A 19096-nucleotide genomic window follows, 5' to 3' on the forward strand; every position below is an offset into this window, starting at 1 on the left:
AAATCATTCACTGGGCTATTCTGTTTTTAAGGAAATGCTGCTGCAAGGATTAATCTTAAATTCTCTAACAAAGCCCCTAGAAAAGTCAGATGAATTTCCCACAGTCAGCAGTGGGAATATACCAAGCTTTTAGCTATTTTTTGCAGTGAGCAGAACCGGGATAATATTTCTGCAGAAACTTAATTAAAAGCAAATGCTTGGGCATTTTGTGCATCCTAATAACCTGATTTTGATGTGTGCCTCCCGAAAACAGCCCCCAACCACCCTGGCTGCCTTTGAGGCCAGGCTGAGCTTTCGTGACATTTAACCAGACAACTTGCTCCTGACCATTTATGCTGGAATAGATCTTGCCTTTTAAATCGGAGTGGGATTTGGTGTGTAATCTCTTTTCTAGGACTCTGGTCATCACAAATAATTGCACTGAACCTCCCATAAATTAGGGAACTATTTTGTTTGGGGAATTCACCTTTTTTTTTTTTTTTTTCTTAATAATGTTCAGTCTGCGAAAAGACCATAACTTTTCTCAAGGGCAAGAGCAGAAGGGGGTTAAATGTGACTGGGACCAGATCCAGCAATCCCCCTCGGCTCAGGCTGGCTTCTTGCTGGGATGCTGGAGGGGAGGGACTCTCTGGGCTTGTTTTTGCAAAGCCTGTTAAGTAAAGCTGTGTATTCAGCGCTGTTCAGCTCCAGCCCAGCTTTCTGGAAATCCTGTGTACAGTGGCTTGTCTTTGGTTTTTTTTTTTTTTTTAGTCAATAAGTGATGGACTTCCCAGCCTGAAAAGACCCTGGTGCTGGTAGAGAGTGCGGAGGCGGGAATGGCTGGGGCTCTCTGCCCTTGGTGTCTCTGCTCACTGAGAAGCCATTGGTGCTGCTCCTCCCCGGGGACCTCTGAACAAGCCCCTCTTTCATGCTGGGGCTCGACTGATGCCTCTAGGGCGCTGCGGGGCAAGGGAGGGCTCCAGCCTCCCCTCCCCTCCTGTTTTGGGACAGAAATGCCATTTTCCCGTCCCCGGTGGCCGGGTTTCTATGCGTGCAGGGTCAGGTCAGCCCTGTGCCTGCCTCGCTCTTCCCAGCCCCAGTGGGTGCATGAGGGCACCCTGCCTGCTCCTGCGTGACCCCCATAGCTGCCTTCACCCCCAGCCCTTTGCCTGGTCACCAGTCCCGGGTGCGTGTTTTGCAGCAGGACAGAGGGGCAGTGCGGGGCCGAGGCTGCTCCCCGGGGCAGGGCTACACACCCGTGTTGTCTGAGGCCAGGAGAGCCTGTAATGCACCGCGAATTTATTGCCAGCAGCTGTGGCCGGGCGCAGCGGGTGCCCTCTCCCCGCGGTAGGAGCAGGGCCCCCAGCTCAGCACAGACCCACCTGGGCCAGGCCGGGCAGCCGAAGGGGTGCGAGTCCTAATGTGGCACAAAATGGGGCAGGCGCGGGGGGGTGGTGGAGGCTTGCACCATGGCGGCTGCACGGGCACATTGCTGGCCAGTGGGACGCCTTTGCTTGTGGTGAGCATCCCAGCCCCACGCCAGGCCTGCCAGGGAGCAAGAGAAAAGGGTCCCACCTGCCACCCACCCTGCAGCCCCAGGTCGGTCCCCCCCATGGGATGTGCCCCCCCACACACCCTCCCCAGCCTGTCGCGGTGGCCTGGCAGGGCCTTTCCCCGGTTCCCCCCACCCAACTCCCAGGGCACCCCTCACCGTGGAGGAGCGTGTGCTTCCTGCGGCCGGCACCCACTGCCTTCCCAACCTGGCACCCTCTTGTCTCCTTCTCTTCTAGAACAGGGTCAGTTCTGAGCCGGGGCACATCCCGAGGCCTCCTGGCTCGGAGCGGTGCTGTCCCCTCAGTGAGCAGCCAAACACTCCCGTGCTGTGGCAGCAAAGGGGGGGGCTGCCTCTGTCCCCCCCATCCCTCCTGCCCCTTGCTGCCCCTGGCACTGGCCAGCCCAACCCACAGCCCTGCCACCTGGAGCTCATTAGTCTTTCCCATTTAGCAAAACTCTGGGGTTTAGCACTGAAGCTTTTGACTTTTATTCTGATTCAATGTTGTGGGCATGTCACAGCCCCTCTTCACGCTAAATAAAGGTGCTCCTGGGGTCGGCCCTGCCAGCAGCTGCCTCCCACATGTGCCATTTTCCTGGCCAAAGCATTACAGCTGCACCCCACAGCGCCTTCAGCCTGTCAGTGCATCGAGGGGGGCACCAGCGCTTTACACCCTCTCCAGGCTCCAGCTCACCAAACCCCCAGGAAAACCCAGGCTCGGAAAGACGAGGTGCAAGGCAGCGGTGGTGGGCAACGTTTATTGGGCCGGGACCCTGTGCATCCCTGGGGGGGATGTGGCTGCTGCTGCCCCGAATGCCAGGGAGCAGGGTAAGAAAAAGCCTCCTACAAACTTTCTACAATAAATAGTTAAAACAGCGTGTTCTGGCCCGGCATGGGGAGCGCTGCTGGCCGGGCGGGGCCATGGCGGCCACAGCATGTTGGTGGCCAGGCATGGCTGTGAAGCTGAAGCACATGGCTGAGAGGCGCTGGGCGTGCCAAGAGGACGCTCAGCTGCGGGATGCTCTGCCAGCACTCCTCACCACTGCTCTTGCTTTTTTTTTTTTTCCCCAATAAAAGCAGGCTTGTGCAATGAGTGTCCGCATTCCCTGCTGCTTTTGATCCTGCTGGATGATTTTTGGAGGCGGCTGAGCTCAGGAATGCCCCTGGGCACCGGCAGTGCGGGATGCACTGGGGTTTGTGGGCTCTCAGCAGCGGAGCTCGGCTCTGCAGGGCTGCTGGTGGTGCACGAACACTGCTCTTCTCAGCGGGGCCGGCCCGAGCCGGGGAGGCGTCCCCAAAACTGCTGCTGCCAAGGGGGATCTGGGGGGCAGTAGTGGTGCTCGTGCTCAGCTGGAGCCTGGAAACATGAATCCCAGCCCTGCGAAGGTGATCGCTGCTTGCAACCAGGGAAAGCGTTTATTTTTAGGTGGGACCCTCCCCGGCAGCCTCTCCCCACCTCCACTGCCTGCCCTGCCTGGCCTTCACTGCGCCTGAGCCCTCTCTGCTCCAAATTTGGGGTGGCTGGGAGCTCCTGGAGGATGCTGGAGCAGCTCAGGGCTGGGTGCTGCTGTGGCCCATCCAAAACCCGCAGAGGCCAGGGAGAGGCATTTTGCCTGCTCTACCGGGCTCCGGAGAAAGAATTTCCCTTCGCTGCACTCAAGCACGACAGGGTGTTGCCAGAGGTGCCAGCAGGGACGTTGGTGGCCCCATCGTGGCATGGCTGGTCAGCGTGTGGCCCCCACCATCGCCTGGAGCTGTCCGAGCCGGCACTCCTGGCCACAGCGGGGGGAGCTGGGTTGCAAAGCAGGGTGCTGAGGTGCGCGTGGGGGTCATGGGGGCTGAGCCGGCGCGTCCCCGGCCTCAGCTCAGAGCCGGGATAGGTGGACGGGGTAGGTGACCATGTTGAAGCTGTCCCAGGCGAAGAGCTGCCGCTCGGCAGGGTTATAGTCCACCATGCTGAGGTAGCGGAAGCGGTTCTCGAAGGGGATGCTGAGGGCCCGGCTGGTGCTGGTGGCCGTGTCGTAGGCGAAGTTGATGGTGGCATTGGGTGCCGAGTAGCTGCTGACGGTGTAGAGGGTGCCACAGATGACGAAGGAGTTGGCCACCCCTCGCTTGCGGATGTTGGTCTCCCAGGTCTGCTGGATTTCCAGAGTCTCGGGGTCCAGCTTTGAGAGGACGATGGCCCCCCTGGCCTTCTCGGTGCTGTAGATCACCCAGAGCCCTGTCTCATCCACCGCCAAGTCGATGTCGGTGTAGCCCCCCCAGGAGTAGGGGTACTGCCCGTGGTAGCCAGCGCCGGGGATCTCCCTCTCGGCCGTGACGGTCTCTCCCCGCAGGTCGTAGCGGGCCACAGCACGGGAGCGGCGGGGCTGGAAGAAGAGCCCGCCACGGTAGACGACGGCCCCCGTGCTCTCCAGGGGCTGCGGCAGGATGTGCACCTTGGCAGGGTAGCCCCGGGCCAGCTGCTCAGCCGCCTCGTACTGGAAGAGCTGACGGACCTCCGTGCCCACCGCATCCACGCGCCAGGTGGTCTCCCGTGTGAAGGGGGGCACGGGCTCGGGGTCCTTCATCCACACGCCGTACTTGCCGGCGATGGACTCTGCCCGGCCAAAGACGACAGGCTCCCCAACCCACACCAGCTCACCGCAGCCTGCTCCGGGACAGGAGGGAGAGAAAGGGGTTATTGCTCGGCATTGCTCAGCGAGCCCCTCAGGGGGGCCAAGCAGCACTTGCGAGCGGCGGAGCACGGGGCTGTCCGGCCGTGCTGGTGGCAGTACCCGAGTCCTCGCTCCCCGGGCGGCCGAGCGCGGTCTCCTCCAGTAGCCGGGACGCGGGAACCTCCGTCCTCTCCGACTGCAGCTCCTGGTAAGCGAGGGGCTGTGGGCCCCAGCGGGGGGCTGCGGCAGGGCCAGGCACAGCATGAGCGGGGGCCGAGCCAGCCCCCGTCACCGCTGCGCCTGCCCTCGCCAGCCTTGGGGGGCTCCACGCCAGACCATTGCCCCCCAAAACGCCAACGCCTCGGTTGGGGGTCTGGTGCCACGACCTGCTGATGGGGACACGGCTCTGCAGCCGCTGACACAGTTGCCCCTGGGTGCGAGGTTTAATGCTCCTTGGGGGAAACTCCTAATCCCCCCAGATTAGTGCAGTCCCCCGTGTCCCCCCCTCTGCTGCGGGGTGGATGACAGGATGAGGGGGGCTCCAGCTGCCAGCCCGGATTTAGGGACGGGGAGGGGGTTTGGTGCAATGTGCTGCGACCCCCCCCGCAGGGCTGAGCCCTGCAGCGGGTGAGCACCCCGCCAGGGTGCCCAAGAGCAGGGGGCAGCGGTGGGTGCATGGCACGGGGGGCAGCAAAGGGATTTGACTGGCGTGCGGGGCAGGGGCAGAGGCAGTGGCAGGGAGCTGATGGCGGGGACGCACGGGGGGTCCCGGCCCCGGCACTTACCTTTGACAGGGGCACGCAGGACCTCGCGGCCGGGCCCCTCTCTGCCGGGGGGGCAGCGGGCGGCCCGCAGCCGGGTGATCTCCCGGGCGCTGCTCTCCAGCCTCCTCTCCAGCTCCTCTTTCTCCCGCTCCAGCCGCCCCTTCTCCTCCTCCAGCCGGGCCTTGGCCCGCAGCAACTCGCCATAGGTGGCCTCCAGGCGAGCAGCCGGGGCCGCTTCCTGGGGGTCCCGTGCCCCCCCCGCCTCGCCTCCCCGTGGCCCCGAGCCCCCCGTGCCCCGTTCCCGGCTCTCCAGCCGGCTCAGGCGGGCAGCGAGGTTGGCCAGCTCGGCCCGCAGCTCCGGCACGCCGCCGGCATCGGGGCAGGCGGCCTCGACGGGGCTGGCCACCGTGAAGGAGTAGGTGCAGCGGCCGGTGCTGTCGTCGGCACGCCGGAGAAAGGCCGTCTCGCCCCGGCAGCCCAGGGCCAGGCCCCCCCAGAGCAGCAGCCAGGCCCCCAGCATGGCCCCGCGCCGTCCGTGCCCTCCGTGCCTCCGCTCTGCCGCGCACCGGGCGCCGCCGCCCGCATTTATAGGGCGGGAGGGCGGCGGGGAGAGGGTCGGGGCGGCGGGGGGACGGACGAGCCGGAACCTTCCAGATGCCTGCGGCGGCTTTCGCCCAGCGGCAGCCGGCACTCCCCCCCCCGCCCCGGCCTCCCCGAGGCCGCTGGCCGGGCTCCGGCAGCCTGCGGCCGCCGCCAACGGCCTTGGTGCCGGGGCCGTGTGCCAGGGGCGACGCCGGGGGCCGAGGCGGCCGGACCCCCCCGCTGCTGGCAGGGAGGCGTCGCGCGGGGCCGAGCCGGGAGCGCCGCCAGCCCCCGGGCTCCCGAGCCAGCGGGCTCCCGGGCCGGGGCCGGGGCCGCGCCCGCCGCCCGCCTCCCCAGCCGCTCCCGCCGGCTCCCGGCTCCGCGGCCCGCCGCGCCCCGGCCCCGCCCCCGAGGCCGGCCCCGCCCCCAGCCCCGCCCCGACCCGACCCGGCCTCGCCCTTTCCCCCGCCCTCGACCCGCGCCGCCATCGATAGCTCGGCGCTCGGCGCGGCGGGCGGAGTGCCGAGGCGGTCGATGATACAGCTGACTCGCCGCCGCTGCACCGGCCATTTCCCGCCGGCCCGGCCCGGAGCGGAGCCCGGTGAGCGGGGCGGGGGGGGGGGGGGCGCGGTGCCTGTGTCTGGACAACGGCTCTGCTCGCCAGCGTCCCCGGCGCACCGGAGGGCTGGACCGAAACGGCGGGGCCGGGCGAAAGCGCGGGTCCCGGGCACCGGCTGCCCTTCCATCCCCCTTCCCCCGGGGCCGTTGCATCACCCCGTCCCGGGGTCCTTCCCCCTTTCCCCACACCCCTCCGGGCCCACCGGTGCGGGGGCTGCCCGCGGGGCCCCGCCACCCGCCCGGCGCTCGCCCCGGTTCTCCCGGGCCCCGGCGAGGGGCGGCCGGGGGACGCGCGGATCGGGCGCGGGGCAGCGAGGTGACCCGGCCGTTCCCGGCGCCTCCCCTCCAGGCTTCTCCTCCCGGGCACGGAGCCGCCTCTCCCGCAGGTAGAGACCATGCCTCCGAAATTCAAGCGGCACCTGAACGACGACGAGGTGACGGGCTCGGTGAAGAGCGAGCGGGTGAGTGCCGGCGGGGCGGGGGACCGGCCTGTCCCTCCGGTGCCGGTGGCCGTAACGGTGCCATAGCGGGCTGTTACGTAGGGGTGCCCATGGCGGGCAGGTGGGTGTTAACACGCCCTGGGCACCCCAAGGCCCCCGGCATCGCCCTGTGCCGTTAGCTGCCGGGGCGGCGCAAGGTAAGTTGCAGCTCCCTTTGCCAAAGGGACTCGTGCTGCCGCGGCCTTCAGCGGGGCCCGGAAGCCCATATCGCTCTTGATAGCGACATTTAGGTAGTGAGGGGACTGTCCGTGCAACAAACCCGATCCGTGTATTTTAAACCAAGCCCTGTTGGGAGATACGGCTGTTTTGAGAACCTGTTTCAGTTCCCTTAGGCTGCGTCTACGGCCATGGGATCCCGGTGGGCTCCGGTCTCCTGCCTCTCCAGAGTTTGGCCTGGGCACGTGGCGGCTCTCCTCCCCACGTAGCAGGCTGAAGGACTCTTGTGAAGTTATCCTGCGCTTTACAGCTGATTTTTTTCTCCTGTCGTCAAGGTCCCCTGATGTTTCAGGCTTTGAATACGGGTCAAAGTGGTGCAGTCGCCACTGATGTGTTTGTCCTGGGGTCATACTGTGCTAAAACCGAGTTTAGGCTGTTGCTGCAGCTCACAATAGCTGTCAGTGAGATGAGGATCCCATGTAGCCAAGAGCGGTTCACTCATCCCTTGAGGGAGGCGATGGCTGAAACTATTGAGTGGTCTCGTGGGTTGCTTAAGTTGATTGAGCAAATGTGACAAGGATGGAAATGTAGGTAAGCTTCAAAATAAAAGCACTGCGCTTGCAGGTGGGAGTCCGAATTTATGCACAGGGGAAGCGGCAGCTGTTGGTACCGTAAGGACCATCCGATGTGTTCCTAGGCCCACACATTTAGTGTGCCATTGTCCCCTCTTGATTATTTTTGACCCTAAGCAGATGTTACTGGGAGCCCTCAGCTCAATTGGAAAATTCGTGCTGCCCTAATAGGAGAAATGAACTCTAGTAACGTCTTCGTCCAAAACTTTCAGGCTTAAGTGGGATTGTGAGGTTGCTCTTAAAAATCAGCCTTTGAATCATCTGATGGGATGTAGTAGAACAGCAAATCTGAGCCCAGGAGGAACCCTTTGGCGCAAAGCAGAGGAGCTACCAGACTGCTCTGCTTTCCAGCCCGGACGTAGCCTTTGCCTGAGTCGGGGGTTTGGAGGGGCCAACCCCTCCAGATGTGCCGTGTGGGGAGCCCAGCATGTTTCCTTTCAGTTATCCTTCTTACGCCTGCTGCCATCAGATGGCTGGAGAAACCACGTCCTCCAAATCGAGAGTGGATCTAACTTCCCACGTGGATGGGGATACCGCAGGGTGGCTGTAGGTGATGCTGACGTTTTTTGAGCAACTGCCATTGTCCGAATGTGGCACTGGGGATCGTCCCTTGAGCAGAGAGGGCCTTTCTTCCACAGCTAGTCTGCGCAAGGGCTCTGCCTGCTGCTTTCCAAGGCAGGGCTCAACGTGCAGATGCACTGGCTGCTTCTGTGTCGCAGGGAGTTGTACCAATCCCTAGAATTGGGATCTGAATCTGCGCAGGCAACTGGCCGTTGACGCAAATCCAGTTTGGCTCAGTGGCAGAGGTGCGAGTTGTCCCAAGTCAGAGCTGCAGAGCTGTGCATCGGTCTGCGCTGTACAGAGCTAGCAAACACCGCTGAGTTGATAATAGTGGCACGGAGACATACAGCTCGGCCCCTGATCACAAGCAGAGAGAAACAGCACAACTCCAGACACCTAAAAAGTACCACTGATGCTCTCGAAAGGAGGGCTTGCACATAACCTGCAGTTGGAGGATGCTGATTGCATCCTAAGGTCTGGAAATGTGTGTGTGAAACAGTGGTTGCTTATTGACAAGATGGTTTGATTTTTTTTTTTTTTTTTTTTTTCTGTGTTTGCAGAGGAACCTGTTGGAGGAAGATTCGGATGAAGAGGAAGACTTTTTCTTGTGAGTTTCTGAATGGCTGCTGTAGGGAATGCGATGTCTTGACTGCCTACATCTCTGAGACTGGAGGTGTCAAATACCAAAAGCTGCTCCCTGCCACATAGGTGGGGGATTGGGAATCAAAACCTTTGATTCCTTTGAGATGATCTCCCGGAGCCTTGGCATTGAGCGTGAATTAAGACTTAATAGGTGTGACCTGTATAAGAGTGGGGTGTCCCACATATCCTAAGACATGGGAGGGACTGATGGGAGGTATGAGAACAATCCTCTGTCAACAAGGCATTGATTCTCTCTTGCGTATCTTTTGAGTCTGGTTTAAAAACGTGTCTTTGTTGTATCTTCCATCCTGATTGCTTTCTTTTCTGCCTGCAGGAGAGGACCTTCTGGACCAAGATTTGGACCCAGGAATGACAAGATCAGGCAGTAAGTTGTTGTTCCTCAGTGTCACACAGATAGTATTTTATTCTGGCACTGTGAGCTCCTGCTGCTGTCTTACCGGAGTATTTCTGTGTAGTTCTGAACATGAACATGGCTTGTGCTTTCCTTCTTCTAATTGACATTTCCTACCCTATGTGTGTGCAGTTAAGGGAAATTTCAAATTCCATTCAAGCTATCAAGAAATTGTGCATTGACAGAGATGAAGGGATTGGATTGTATCACAGTAGCTTAGTGGAGTTTCTAAAGCCCTTGCTGTATTCTGGTGATAACCTGTTCCATGCTTTTATGAGGCTCTTTTTCTAGAGCATTAACCCTGAATTTTAACCTTCACTAGCGCCTTTTTTTATTGTTTTGTTGCTTTTTTCTTCATCCTGTAATTTGCTCCTCAGTGTGTCAAGAAAGCAAGTGGTCAGGAGCATGCCAGAGCCATGTTTTTTGGGCAACAGCTGGTCCTCTGGCCTCCTCTTCTCCAGATAAAAACCTGATATAGGTGGCCTGGAGATGAGCAGTGACTCAGTGGGTCAAAGCAGCTGGACAAACAGGAAACCATTACAGGTGGAGAAGGATTATTGACTGTATTAGCACAAGAAGGAAGGAGTGAACACTCTGGATCCTTCTCCATCGAGTCATTTCCTGCATGATGCTTGTTCTGGGCTCCAGTTTGTCCTGCCCTTTCCTATGAGGGATGCGATGGCCATACTTAATGGAAAGCACGGGGATATTCACAGACCCCTGGTTTGCATTGCCCTGTTTCCTTTGCTGACCTCTGCGGAGCCAGAACAGAGATCTGTGTGGGGACTGATGACCGGGCGTTATTCAGACTGGGTTGTCTTGCGTGCAGCCTGAGCGTTGCTCTTCGTTAGTGATTGTTTTTTCATGCCAGGAAGAAGCTAGCACAGCTCTGAGATGACTCATTGCCAACGTCAGTGTTAGGCAGTGCTTGCTTGTGTCCCTGCTTGCCACGTTACCTTGAGGGGCGAAGTGCACTTGAGTTACACAAGAGGCAGCGGGTTGGTCACTGTGCCCTGAGTTTTCAGGGGGTCTCTGTTCCCTCCAGGGTGCGAGGGTGCTGTTGGTAGAGGCCCACTGGTCCTTAGAGTAAGCCACTGTAGATAAAGCTTTACTTCTAGGGCAGGGCCAGGCTGATCTGGAGAGAATGAGAAGGATGAGAACTGGTTTTATTATTATCCTGCCCCCGTAAAAAGGTGGAGAGGGGGTGGCATGTCCTCCTCTGCTGGAAAGGAATTACGGAGTGTCTTCTGTCTTCCCTGCGTGGCGGGGGAAAATGGGAGCTCTTCTCTTCCCACTCTCTTGGCCAGGCAGAAGGGAACAGGGGCTTGGGTAGAGGGTAGCACCGCAGCTGTGAAGGAAAAGAAAAATGAAAGAAGAATTCACCTAGGAGCTGGTGGGTTCATAGGTGTGATGTGACTAATGCCCAACACACACGAGGCTTGCCCGTTGCCAGAGATTGCCTGTCTAGTGGACCTGGTAGGAATATGTCCCTTGGGATAGCAAGTGGCGACCGTCTATCTGGTATCTGGAGCATCTATTATAAAATAGTATCTATTTTCTGCTCTCATCAATGTTGATTGCTTTGTTTAATAAGCACTTACAGCGTGCAGTCGTCACTTCTTGTCATGGAGCTTATTATTAAGTTTATGATCAGACCAGCCCTTGTGCTGGATGGATTGATGCCTGGTCTCAGAATGATGCAGTTTGCTCTGGTTGCAACAGAGGAGGAAAAGGAGGGTTGGGTTGCTGCTGAAACACTGTAAGGAAAAGACATTTTAAGCAGGAATTTGAGCATTTGGAGAGCTGAGGCATAGCTGGGCAAAGCTAGAGAGACTGTAGCTGTACGGGGCTGGAGGAACGAGGTGTGAAGATAGGCGTAAAAGGAAACTGGAGGGATGATTGGGTAGAGGAAAAAGTGATGGGATTATGGGAGCAAAGGCACGGAACATGTTGAATGTGAGGGGTAAGACTGGAAACTTTTCCTAGTTGTCCTTGGCAGCCAAGGGGCTTCGGTCAGAGTGGAGAGTTTGGCAGCAGAGACCCTCGAGGCTGGCTCAGCTGCAGAAAGAGATGGTGGGGAACACTGCAAACCTCGTAGGGGAAAGAGATGAGTTAGAGCCAGCAACACTGGCAGGAGGACGAGTCACAGTCCCCTCTGTGTTGTGTTTTGTCTTGATGTGTTTGGAAGTTCAGGCTGTGTTGTCCCAACAGCTGCTCGGTTGGGGTGGACGCTCCCCTGGTAATTAAGTGGCTGCATCGGGTCCTTTAGACTCCCTCCGAGACCTCCCCATCCCTGGGGTGGGCTGGAGCTGAAATGTAGCTTTTAACAGGCTTTTATCCTTTTCCCCAAAGTTACAAAGAAGAGGTAAGGGAGAGCTGATCTCTCTTCTCTGCCTTTCCTTCCAGGCTTTGTGAGGAGTCCTGAATGTGTGTTGTGAGAGCTCTTCGTGCCTTTTCAGGGGAAGGTGAGACGTTCATCTTCCACCTGGGTTTCTTGTATTTGGAATAGGAGCCTCTCATCATAGGTCATCTTTTCAAAAACACCACTAAAATTGCTCCCTTTTTTGTGCTGCTTGACCTCTTTCACCACTGATGTTTCCACTTTCAGGCGACTGTACTGCTGGATTCGGGTTCCTGCTCGTGCTGGTGATGAGGCTTAGCACGCTGCTGTCGTTCCCCAGAAGCCAGGTCTTGGTCCCTGTGATTCCCCCGTTGTGCTGCTGAGGGTGGCCGGCATTCCCAGCCCTGGGGCTTGGCCCCAGTGGCTCTGTCTGGCTTCAAGCCCCAAGTTACATCCTGAGGACGGGGAGGGTTTAGGGAATGGTTTGAAGGCAAGAGTTGACAGCAGCTTCCCAGGGCCCAGCTGCTCATCGCAGGTGGCAGGTTGTGCAGTGGACTCCGGCTGTAGTCCAGGCTTTCATTTGAAGGTGATACTGAGACCATGTTGCCAGGCATTGTTGTTGGGTGTAATCCTTCCAAGGACTGAAAGGTTTCAGGGAGGCATAGACTGCTGTCTTCCTCATAGTTGGGATGAAGCAGCAATTTAAAACCAGGGATTTGTGTCATGGTTCAACGCTGTTACCCTATTGTTGAGTACACCAGGGCATTCTGCTGGGCAGCCCCTCTGCAGAGAGTGGCGCCTTGGGGAATGCTGTGCTGCGCTGGCCTCCTGCCTTTGCACCGTCCATCCGGCTTGGCTCTCCATCCTGTTCCCTCTTCCCTGGGTTACTGCCACAACGAGGGGTGTTTGGGTGTAATTTGCACCAAAATACACAGCACTATTAATATTGCTGGGGTGGAAAATAGAAGTGTGTCATGCCGGCTGTAAACAGCCGGCTTGGAGACAAGAAGCAGCCTTGAGCACCACATCCCATCGTGCGTGCATGGCCTGTTTACGTCGTCTGAAGAATGCAGCACTGTTGTTAGCCCAACACCGTGACCAGCTCAGGGAGTTTTTCAGTAGCTAACCCACTGCGACCAAAATGGAAAGGCTTATTCCTCCCACTCTAGATGTGGCAAAGCACAAGAAAAGAGGAGTCTAAACCGAGCTAATCGCTGTTGGGTCTCTTGTTGTTGCTTTGACGGTTCGCACTTGCCCTCCTTGTTAAAAGCATCATATTTGCAGTAATTAGTAAGAAGAAGGATCGTGGGAGACATATTTTATGCTTTTGTCTTGCTCCCTTTCCTGGCAGGTATTTATTCTACTTCATTTCTCTTAGAAATCTGGCAGGAGTGAAGCACATGAAATGTATCTGTCAAAAGCCAATGGCTCCCTAACAGGAAATACGCTTCGTATTAGAGGATTTATTCTCTCTTGCCAAATAAAACAAGAAAATATTTTCTTCTTGATGTGACTTGAGTTTCCAACCTCAAGCATGCCAAACTAGTGGGGAATTGTTGAATTTGCTCTGAAACTGCAGGGCTAATGCATAGGCTGGGCACCTTTCGGCCCCTTCCTGGAGAAGCATCTCTTGCAGCAGTGATGGGTGGGAGAAAGCAGAAAGCAAGGACTGGCTTAAGGTCTGGTTAAGGCACTGTCTGGAGATCAAAGTTTCATTCCCTGGTTTGGTCTCTTCCTTCCTGTTTTTTTTTTTTTTCCCCAGGGTTCTCTTTTACATCAGATACCAAAAGGTATTGGGATGCTCAAATGTGTCTGTGTTCCATGGGAGTTAAACACCTCAACATTTGCAAGAGTTTAAGCCTTGATTCCTCTGTGCCTCTGTACTCAGTCTGCGAAACATTTTGTTCTCTTGGGGATGGCTAACAGCATGCCCAGGCTATGGGCAGGTAGCAAAGGCATGCTGCGTTTTGCCAGCAGCTCAAATGAAAAGACATGCAATGCTGAGATGCAGCTTGGGCAGTGGGGGTCTGTGCTCCATAGGTCTCTCCCAAATGCTGGTACACAGCAGAGCAGCTTGAAGTTACATACCTGCCCACTCTGCCTCAAACGCTTTGGGGTGCCCCGGGACTGCAGCAGCATGTCTCCAGGCTTTGACCTGTACTGGCAGGGATACAGGTGGCGTCGCATTGTGCTGTACGTTCCTGGATGCGTTGTAACCTTGCATGCTCCCACTTGTTAGTTGTACCAAGATAACTTGGTTACAAATCTGTTATGGGAGGAAATCTCTTTATTTTGAAGCCAGTAAATGATTTTAGAAACATTTACATACTGCAAATGTAGTCTTCTGCCTGTGAAGCTGATGTTTAAGGCCTTAGAGTTTTTGCCAAGTTGGCTCATCTGGGATAGCAGATGTTTCTGCTTTTCCTCTCTCGCCCCAAGCTATAGCAGAGTTGCTGGCGGCTCTGAGCTGGGACTTGTCTGTTGTGCTGAGGTAAGGAAACCCCCTCCCAGAGCATGCCTCTTCCTCACATCCTCACCTGCTGCACCAGGGAAGGGCCACGGGGCTGCGTGTGATCCTGGATGGGATGGACGCTTTGCTCCACAGGGTACCGCCACGTGTTTCCCAGGTAGCATCTGCCTGTGTCCTCAGTGTCACCTTCTGCGCTTTCCCAATGGTGGCAGCTCTGCCACTCGCCTTGTACCTTGTAAAACGAACGGCGGATCAAAACAGGCTCGTGGGCTCAGGGCAGGTTCGGGCTGAGAGGCGTTTGGGGATTATCTGTGCCTTTCCCTTCCAGATAAGAAACTCCTAGCAGGCGGCTGCTGTCGATGTGGAAGGCAGGAGCTGCCACCGCACAGTGTAGGTGGGTGCAGGAGAGATGCTGCTCCCACGGACTCTGCGATGCAGCACAGGGAAGGCAGGTTCCTTTCTTGTGGTATCCTAAATAAAGCAAGTTTTTACGTGTACTGCTGAAGTCCAGCGTGTGCCATATGAGGGCTGTTGAGTCAGAAATTGGCTTCAGAGGGGTTGCCTGGCTGTTCCAGCTCTGGAAGCCGCAGTGCAGTGGTGCTACAGAGCCCAACATGAAATGCTAAGATGGGAAGCCCCTTCATATTCAAAGATAGGGAGCTCTTTCTACAGCTTTTTGGGGAGAAAAAAGCCTCTTCTTTTAATGACTTTCCTTGCCTGTTTTTTGGAACGATAAGTAAATGTGAGCAAGGCATGCGCTTTTCCATTGCGACCGCTATTGCTCATTGCAGCTGCTCCTCATGTGTGCATCTCAGCACAAGTGTCTGCTCGGCGAGAGGCACATAGCTGGTAGGGAGGCAGGAGAAATGAGTCAATGTGAACCTATATCTCTAATTTACTAATTAGAGGCATCATGGCTAGGATGGGGCCTTGTTTCTGGTTCTGCAGCGCCCTGTTGACTGGCCTTGGGCAAGTTGCTCTGGGTCTCCCTTGGCCCCAGCTTCCCGGGCCATGGTGGAGAATATACTGTCCTTGTCATACCAAGTGCTCTGAGCTCAGTTGCTGGATGGTGGCTCTCTTAAGTGATGGAGTTGGGTCTGGTGCTGCTGTAAAAACCCTTATTAGGCAAATAACATCTTTGAGCTTCTGCATCTGTGAGATGGCAGTGGGGAGGAGAGGGTTTTGTGTAGGTCCGAAGATGACATGACTGGATAATTTGGGGAGCAGGATAGTGTGGGTGCTAAGCAGGCGCAAATGATGAGGTGCTGGCAATCCTTCTTCCCCTTGGGGACAGAAGTGCCACACTGTTAATAGGAGGTCTGCGTTTCTGGTAATGTGGAGAGCTGCTGAAGTGGCCTATTCATGCTGCATATTTAGCAAATGCTGGATGCGTTCTGATATGTTTAAAGTGCTTAGGTTGCATTGATTAAAAACATTTAAGTCGTCAAAGACTTTTGCAGAGTGAGTGGCCTGGAGCTACTTCTGTTTTGTTGCCCTGTGTGTAGCATTGCCTCCAAGACATTGCTGTTGCCATTTACTTTCTGGGAACAGTATGTCTCAAATAATGTGTTGTCTCCCCAGGGCCCCAAGAAATTTCTTATTTCTATCTCCAGGAAAATTAAAGTGTATTAGCTCCAAAATACAAACCAGAATGTAGCAGTATTTTTCCACTAGGAGAATTTTTCTCTCTTACCAATGTGGCTTTTTTTATGGAGTGAATAAATGAATTTATAATAACCCTGCGGGTGTGATTTAGGTTACTGTTCACTGAAGCGACTACCCACAGAGTTGCGTAACCTATGAGAAGATGGATTATAGTAAGTTGGGTTTAGTTCATATCAGCCATTTCTTTACTGTCCTCTTGATGCCTCTGGCAGAGTGGGTTTCATTTAGCAACTCAGTTCCCAGAGCAAGGAGTGCACCTTGCTTTGATTTCACCCCAAGTTATTCAGCAAAGGTGTGATGCGAGGTTCTATGAAGGCAATTAGTGCCTTTTCTTACTGCATTTGTCTGTTAAAGGTGTTATGGAGGGTGTCCTGCTTCTGCTGACTTCCCAGTGCTCTCTTCGAGCCCTTTGTGTTCCCTCGCCCTTCCTGGGATTGCCAGAGACCTACCCCAGGCAATGCCATGCCTCTGGCTTTCTTGGCGTCCATCCCATCAACGTCCCTCCGCTGTCCCCTTTGATTTTTGTCAGTGAGCTCCTGGACCCCGTCAGCCTGGGGGATTCTGAGCAAGGGCTAGCGCTGCAATGCAGCTGGTGGTGCTTGCTTCTGCTCCTCACGCTGCCTTTGCTCTGCTCTAGTGTCCAGAACCAGGTGGACGAAGTCATCGACGTTATGCAGGAGAACATCACGAAGGTAATTGAAAGAGGCGAGCGGCTGGATGACCTGCAGGATAAATCAGGTGCGATGCTAAATGCAGCTCTGCTGGCCTTTTCCCCACATCTCTTCCCTGTTGCTGGGCCAGGTTACCTGGTTTCAGTTCAGAAAGTGCCTAACGACAGACCTGTGCTTGTATTTCTATCCTTCTTGGAGAGTGACGTTTCCCAGCCTTGGGCTGCAGATCTGACTTTCTGCTGACATTCTCCTCTTTGCACCTTCGCCTTCTGCTGCTCTGCACAGAGCCATTAGTTTGGAGGCATTTGGGTGCTGTGATCTAGTCTGTCCTTCCAGCTAAGGTAGATTGGTCTGTCTCCCAATAGCGCTAAGCATTTCAGCTGTCTGCTCGCTTGCTGGCTTGCAGAGTGAATTCCTGTCCTCAGAGGGCAGCCAGTACAAAGGGGGCTCAGTGGGACTCAGCAGGTCTGTGTGTGCTCTAGCAAAGGGCGTCACATTGGCATCTGCTGTGGCTTTGGTGAATCACGCTGTGGTTGGGTCTTTTCCCCTAATGCCGAGTTTATTGCTTAAAACTCAGTGGAATTAGTGGAACGAGTGGATGCTCTGACTGTGTGTACGCTGCTGAATCGCCTCTCTTCTTTCCTTCAATAGAAAGTTTATCAGACAATGCAACAGCTTTTAGCAACAGAGCCAAGCAGCTTCGGAGACAGATGTGGTGGCGAGGCTGCAAGGTGAGCAAGAACTGGAAGAGGCAGAGGTGGGTTTGTGGAGGGGCAGCTACCTGCACTCCTCTGGGAGGGGATGGAGAAGCTCTGCTTTCTAGCTGAAAAGATGCTGAAAGGCAAAGGCCTCCTTTCAGGTAGAAGCAGCTACACGTGGCACCTCGTGTAACATGCCTCCATGTTCCCCTTGCAGATGAAGGCAATCATAGCACTGGTGGCGGTCATTCTTCTGCTTGTGATCATCGGTGAGTAGCTCTAGGTCACCCCAGCCATGTCTGGCGTTGAAATATTCATGGCACTTTACAGCGTGAGTGACACCATGGTGCTGTTGTTCCTGGGGGAGAGTACCTGAGCCACTCTGCCTTAAGGGGTCATAAATGGTGCCTGTAGACCACTCCACGCTGCTTTTCTGCAAGGTTTAAACGTACACGCAGAGGAGCAGGCTCAAATCAAGTCCTACTGACTGTTGCCAAAGAAAGCCAACATTGCCATGCCAACATTGTACTGATCTGGGATTGGCACCAACCAATCCTGAGGCTGTTGGGAGTAGATGGAAGAGTTTCAGACTGGAGCAATGCCTTCCAAAGGCCTCTTCACATATATCAGCCATTTTGCAATGGTCTACTCCCAGCAAACGGTTTTCCCCAAAGCTGCTGGGCTGCTTAATTTTCAGCAAGTAGCTGTTGTGTCTTTGCCGTTGGTCCGTGCCCTCTGCCCTTCCTGGTCTCTCTGGAGCTTCCGAGAGCAAAGATGTCGCTGCTTTTCCTACCAAATGGGTAATAACAACCAGAGTGTATTTCTTCCAGGCAGAAGACATAATTCAGCCCTCTGCCTGCAGAAAGATGTGCTCCAGGGATCCAAGCAGCCCAGCATGGCAGCACAGCTCTTCCATGCCACTGGGTCCGGAGGGTTTTCCTCCCACTGACCACAGCCGGGGCCAGTTCTGTAACTGTTCTTTTTACTTTGGCAAAACCCATGTGGCCTGTTGTCCTGCTGACACACAGCCTGCAGCAGGAGAGGCAGAGCTGGCAGCAGGGTGGGAGCGTTGGAGAGAGAGACTGGTGGAAAATCCCATCTGGTTTAATTTTGGGAAGCTGGAAGGAGATGAAGGTGGCAGGAAATGTTGTCTAGTGTGTGTGCAGCCAGCAGATTGCATTAGCTTGAGCTTGGAAACACTCTTTGCCTCGGAGCTGCTTGGTGTTTATCACAACAGAAACAGGGGGGATCTCTCTGGCAGAGATCGATGTTGCATGCCAAGGTGTGTGGCTGAGAGCTTGTTTCTTTGTGTTTTCCAGTGCCCATAGTCCTGAAGTACCATACCTGATGGGGCAGCTGGAGGCTTCGGTGGAGCTGGCCCTGGGATAACAAAACTGCTGTGTAATTTAAGTGAGATATCTGTATATAGCTTTGAAGTTGTTTTTCTCCAAGGAGCGAGGAGGCAGCGGCAAGTAGCCAGTTCTAACAGTGTTTTAAGAACTGCCAAATGACCCTTTTTTTTGGTCGAGTACCTGCTCCTGCTGTCAGACTTTTTTTATAACAGAAGATTCAGTTCCCAAAGCGCCTGTTTTGTGGAATTCTGGGTCTCTGGTTTGGAGCTGGCTACTTGCCACTACAGTTTATCTGTATATATGGTTGAGTTGTAATATTAATAATAATATCATTTCAGCAGTTCCCCACTGCCTATTGTGGAAGGCAGAGGGGACTCTGTCCTTTCATCAGAGCAAAGGAGGGGAAAAATGTCTGAAGAGAAATATACCATTATGTGAGAGGGAGCTGACCCTTCTGTGGAGAACTGCAAGGGTGTTGTTTCTCTCTTACTCAAAAAAAAAAAAAAAAAAAAAAAGGGGAGGAAAAAAGAAATAATTAGGTTTTACAATCCAGAAGACTTTCTGGTCCTGCCATGGGAATGCACAAGCTCAGTGTTTTCAGTATCGCTGCTTACAGCTGTGACTAAAGACATTCCAGTAAACCTATTTTTGACTGTACATGTGGAGTTCCTGCACGTCTTCATAGTGTTCTGGAGGACATTCACAGCTCTCCACTGCCGGGAGTCCTAGGAAAGGGCTGTTTCAGTGTTTCCTTAACCAAAAGCAAGAAGTGTGTGTAAAGCCCAGCTATTAGCCCAATGATATAAAAGACACAGCAGGAGGACGGCAACTCTCCTGAAATCGG

At 55.4% G+C, this 19096-nt stretch overlaps 2 protein-coding genes across 3 annotated transcripts; one reads left to right on the plus strand and one right to left on the minus strand.

The window, feature by feature from the left end:
- Positions 1-2002: 2002 nt before the first annotated feature.
- MYOC (myocilin) lies at positions 2003-5472 on the minus strand. Its single transcript, XM_059821967.1, has 3 exons — positions 4974-5472; positions 4309-4428; positions 2003-4181 (listed from the first exon to the last, which is right to left on the minus strand). The coding sequence occupies exons 1-3, from the start codon at positions 5470-5472 to the stop codon at positions 3397-3399; spliced, it is 1404 nt and encodes a 467-aa protein (XP_059677950.1). The 3' UTR covers positions 2003-3396.
- Positions 5473-6103: 631 nt separating this feature from the next.
- On the plus strand, positions 6104-18701 carry VAMP4 (vesicle associated membrane protein 4). 2 transcript variants are annotated; one of them, XM_059822096.1, is made up of 8 exons: positions 6104-6135; positions 6502-6613; positions 8562-8608; positions 8978-9028; positions 16169-16269; positions 16854-16933; positions 17118-17169; positions 18220-18701. In XM_059822096.1, the coding sequence occupies exons 2-8, from the start codon at positions 6548-6550 to the stop codon at positions 18246-18248; spliced, it is 426 nt and encodes a 141-aa protein (XP_059678079.1). In that variant the 5' UTR covers positions 6104-6135; positions 6502-6547; the 3' UTR covers positions 18249-18701. The 2 variants fall into 2 exon arrangements, with proteins under 2 accessions (XP_059678079.1, XP_059678080.1); XM_059822097.1 differs by having other exon boundaries at positions 8981-9028.
- Positions 18702-19096: the final 395 nt, after the last annotated feature.

The sequence above is a fragment of the Gavia stellata genome, chromosome 10 (genome assembly GCF_030936135.1).
Source record: "Gavia stellata isolate bGavSte3 chromosome 10, bGavSte3.hap2, whole genome shotgun sequence".
In the NCBI taxonomy this organism is placed as follows: Eukaryota; Metazoa; Chordata; class Aves; order Gaviiformes; family Gaviidae; genus Gavia; species Gavia stellata.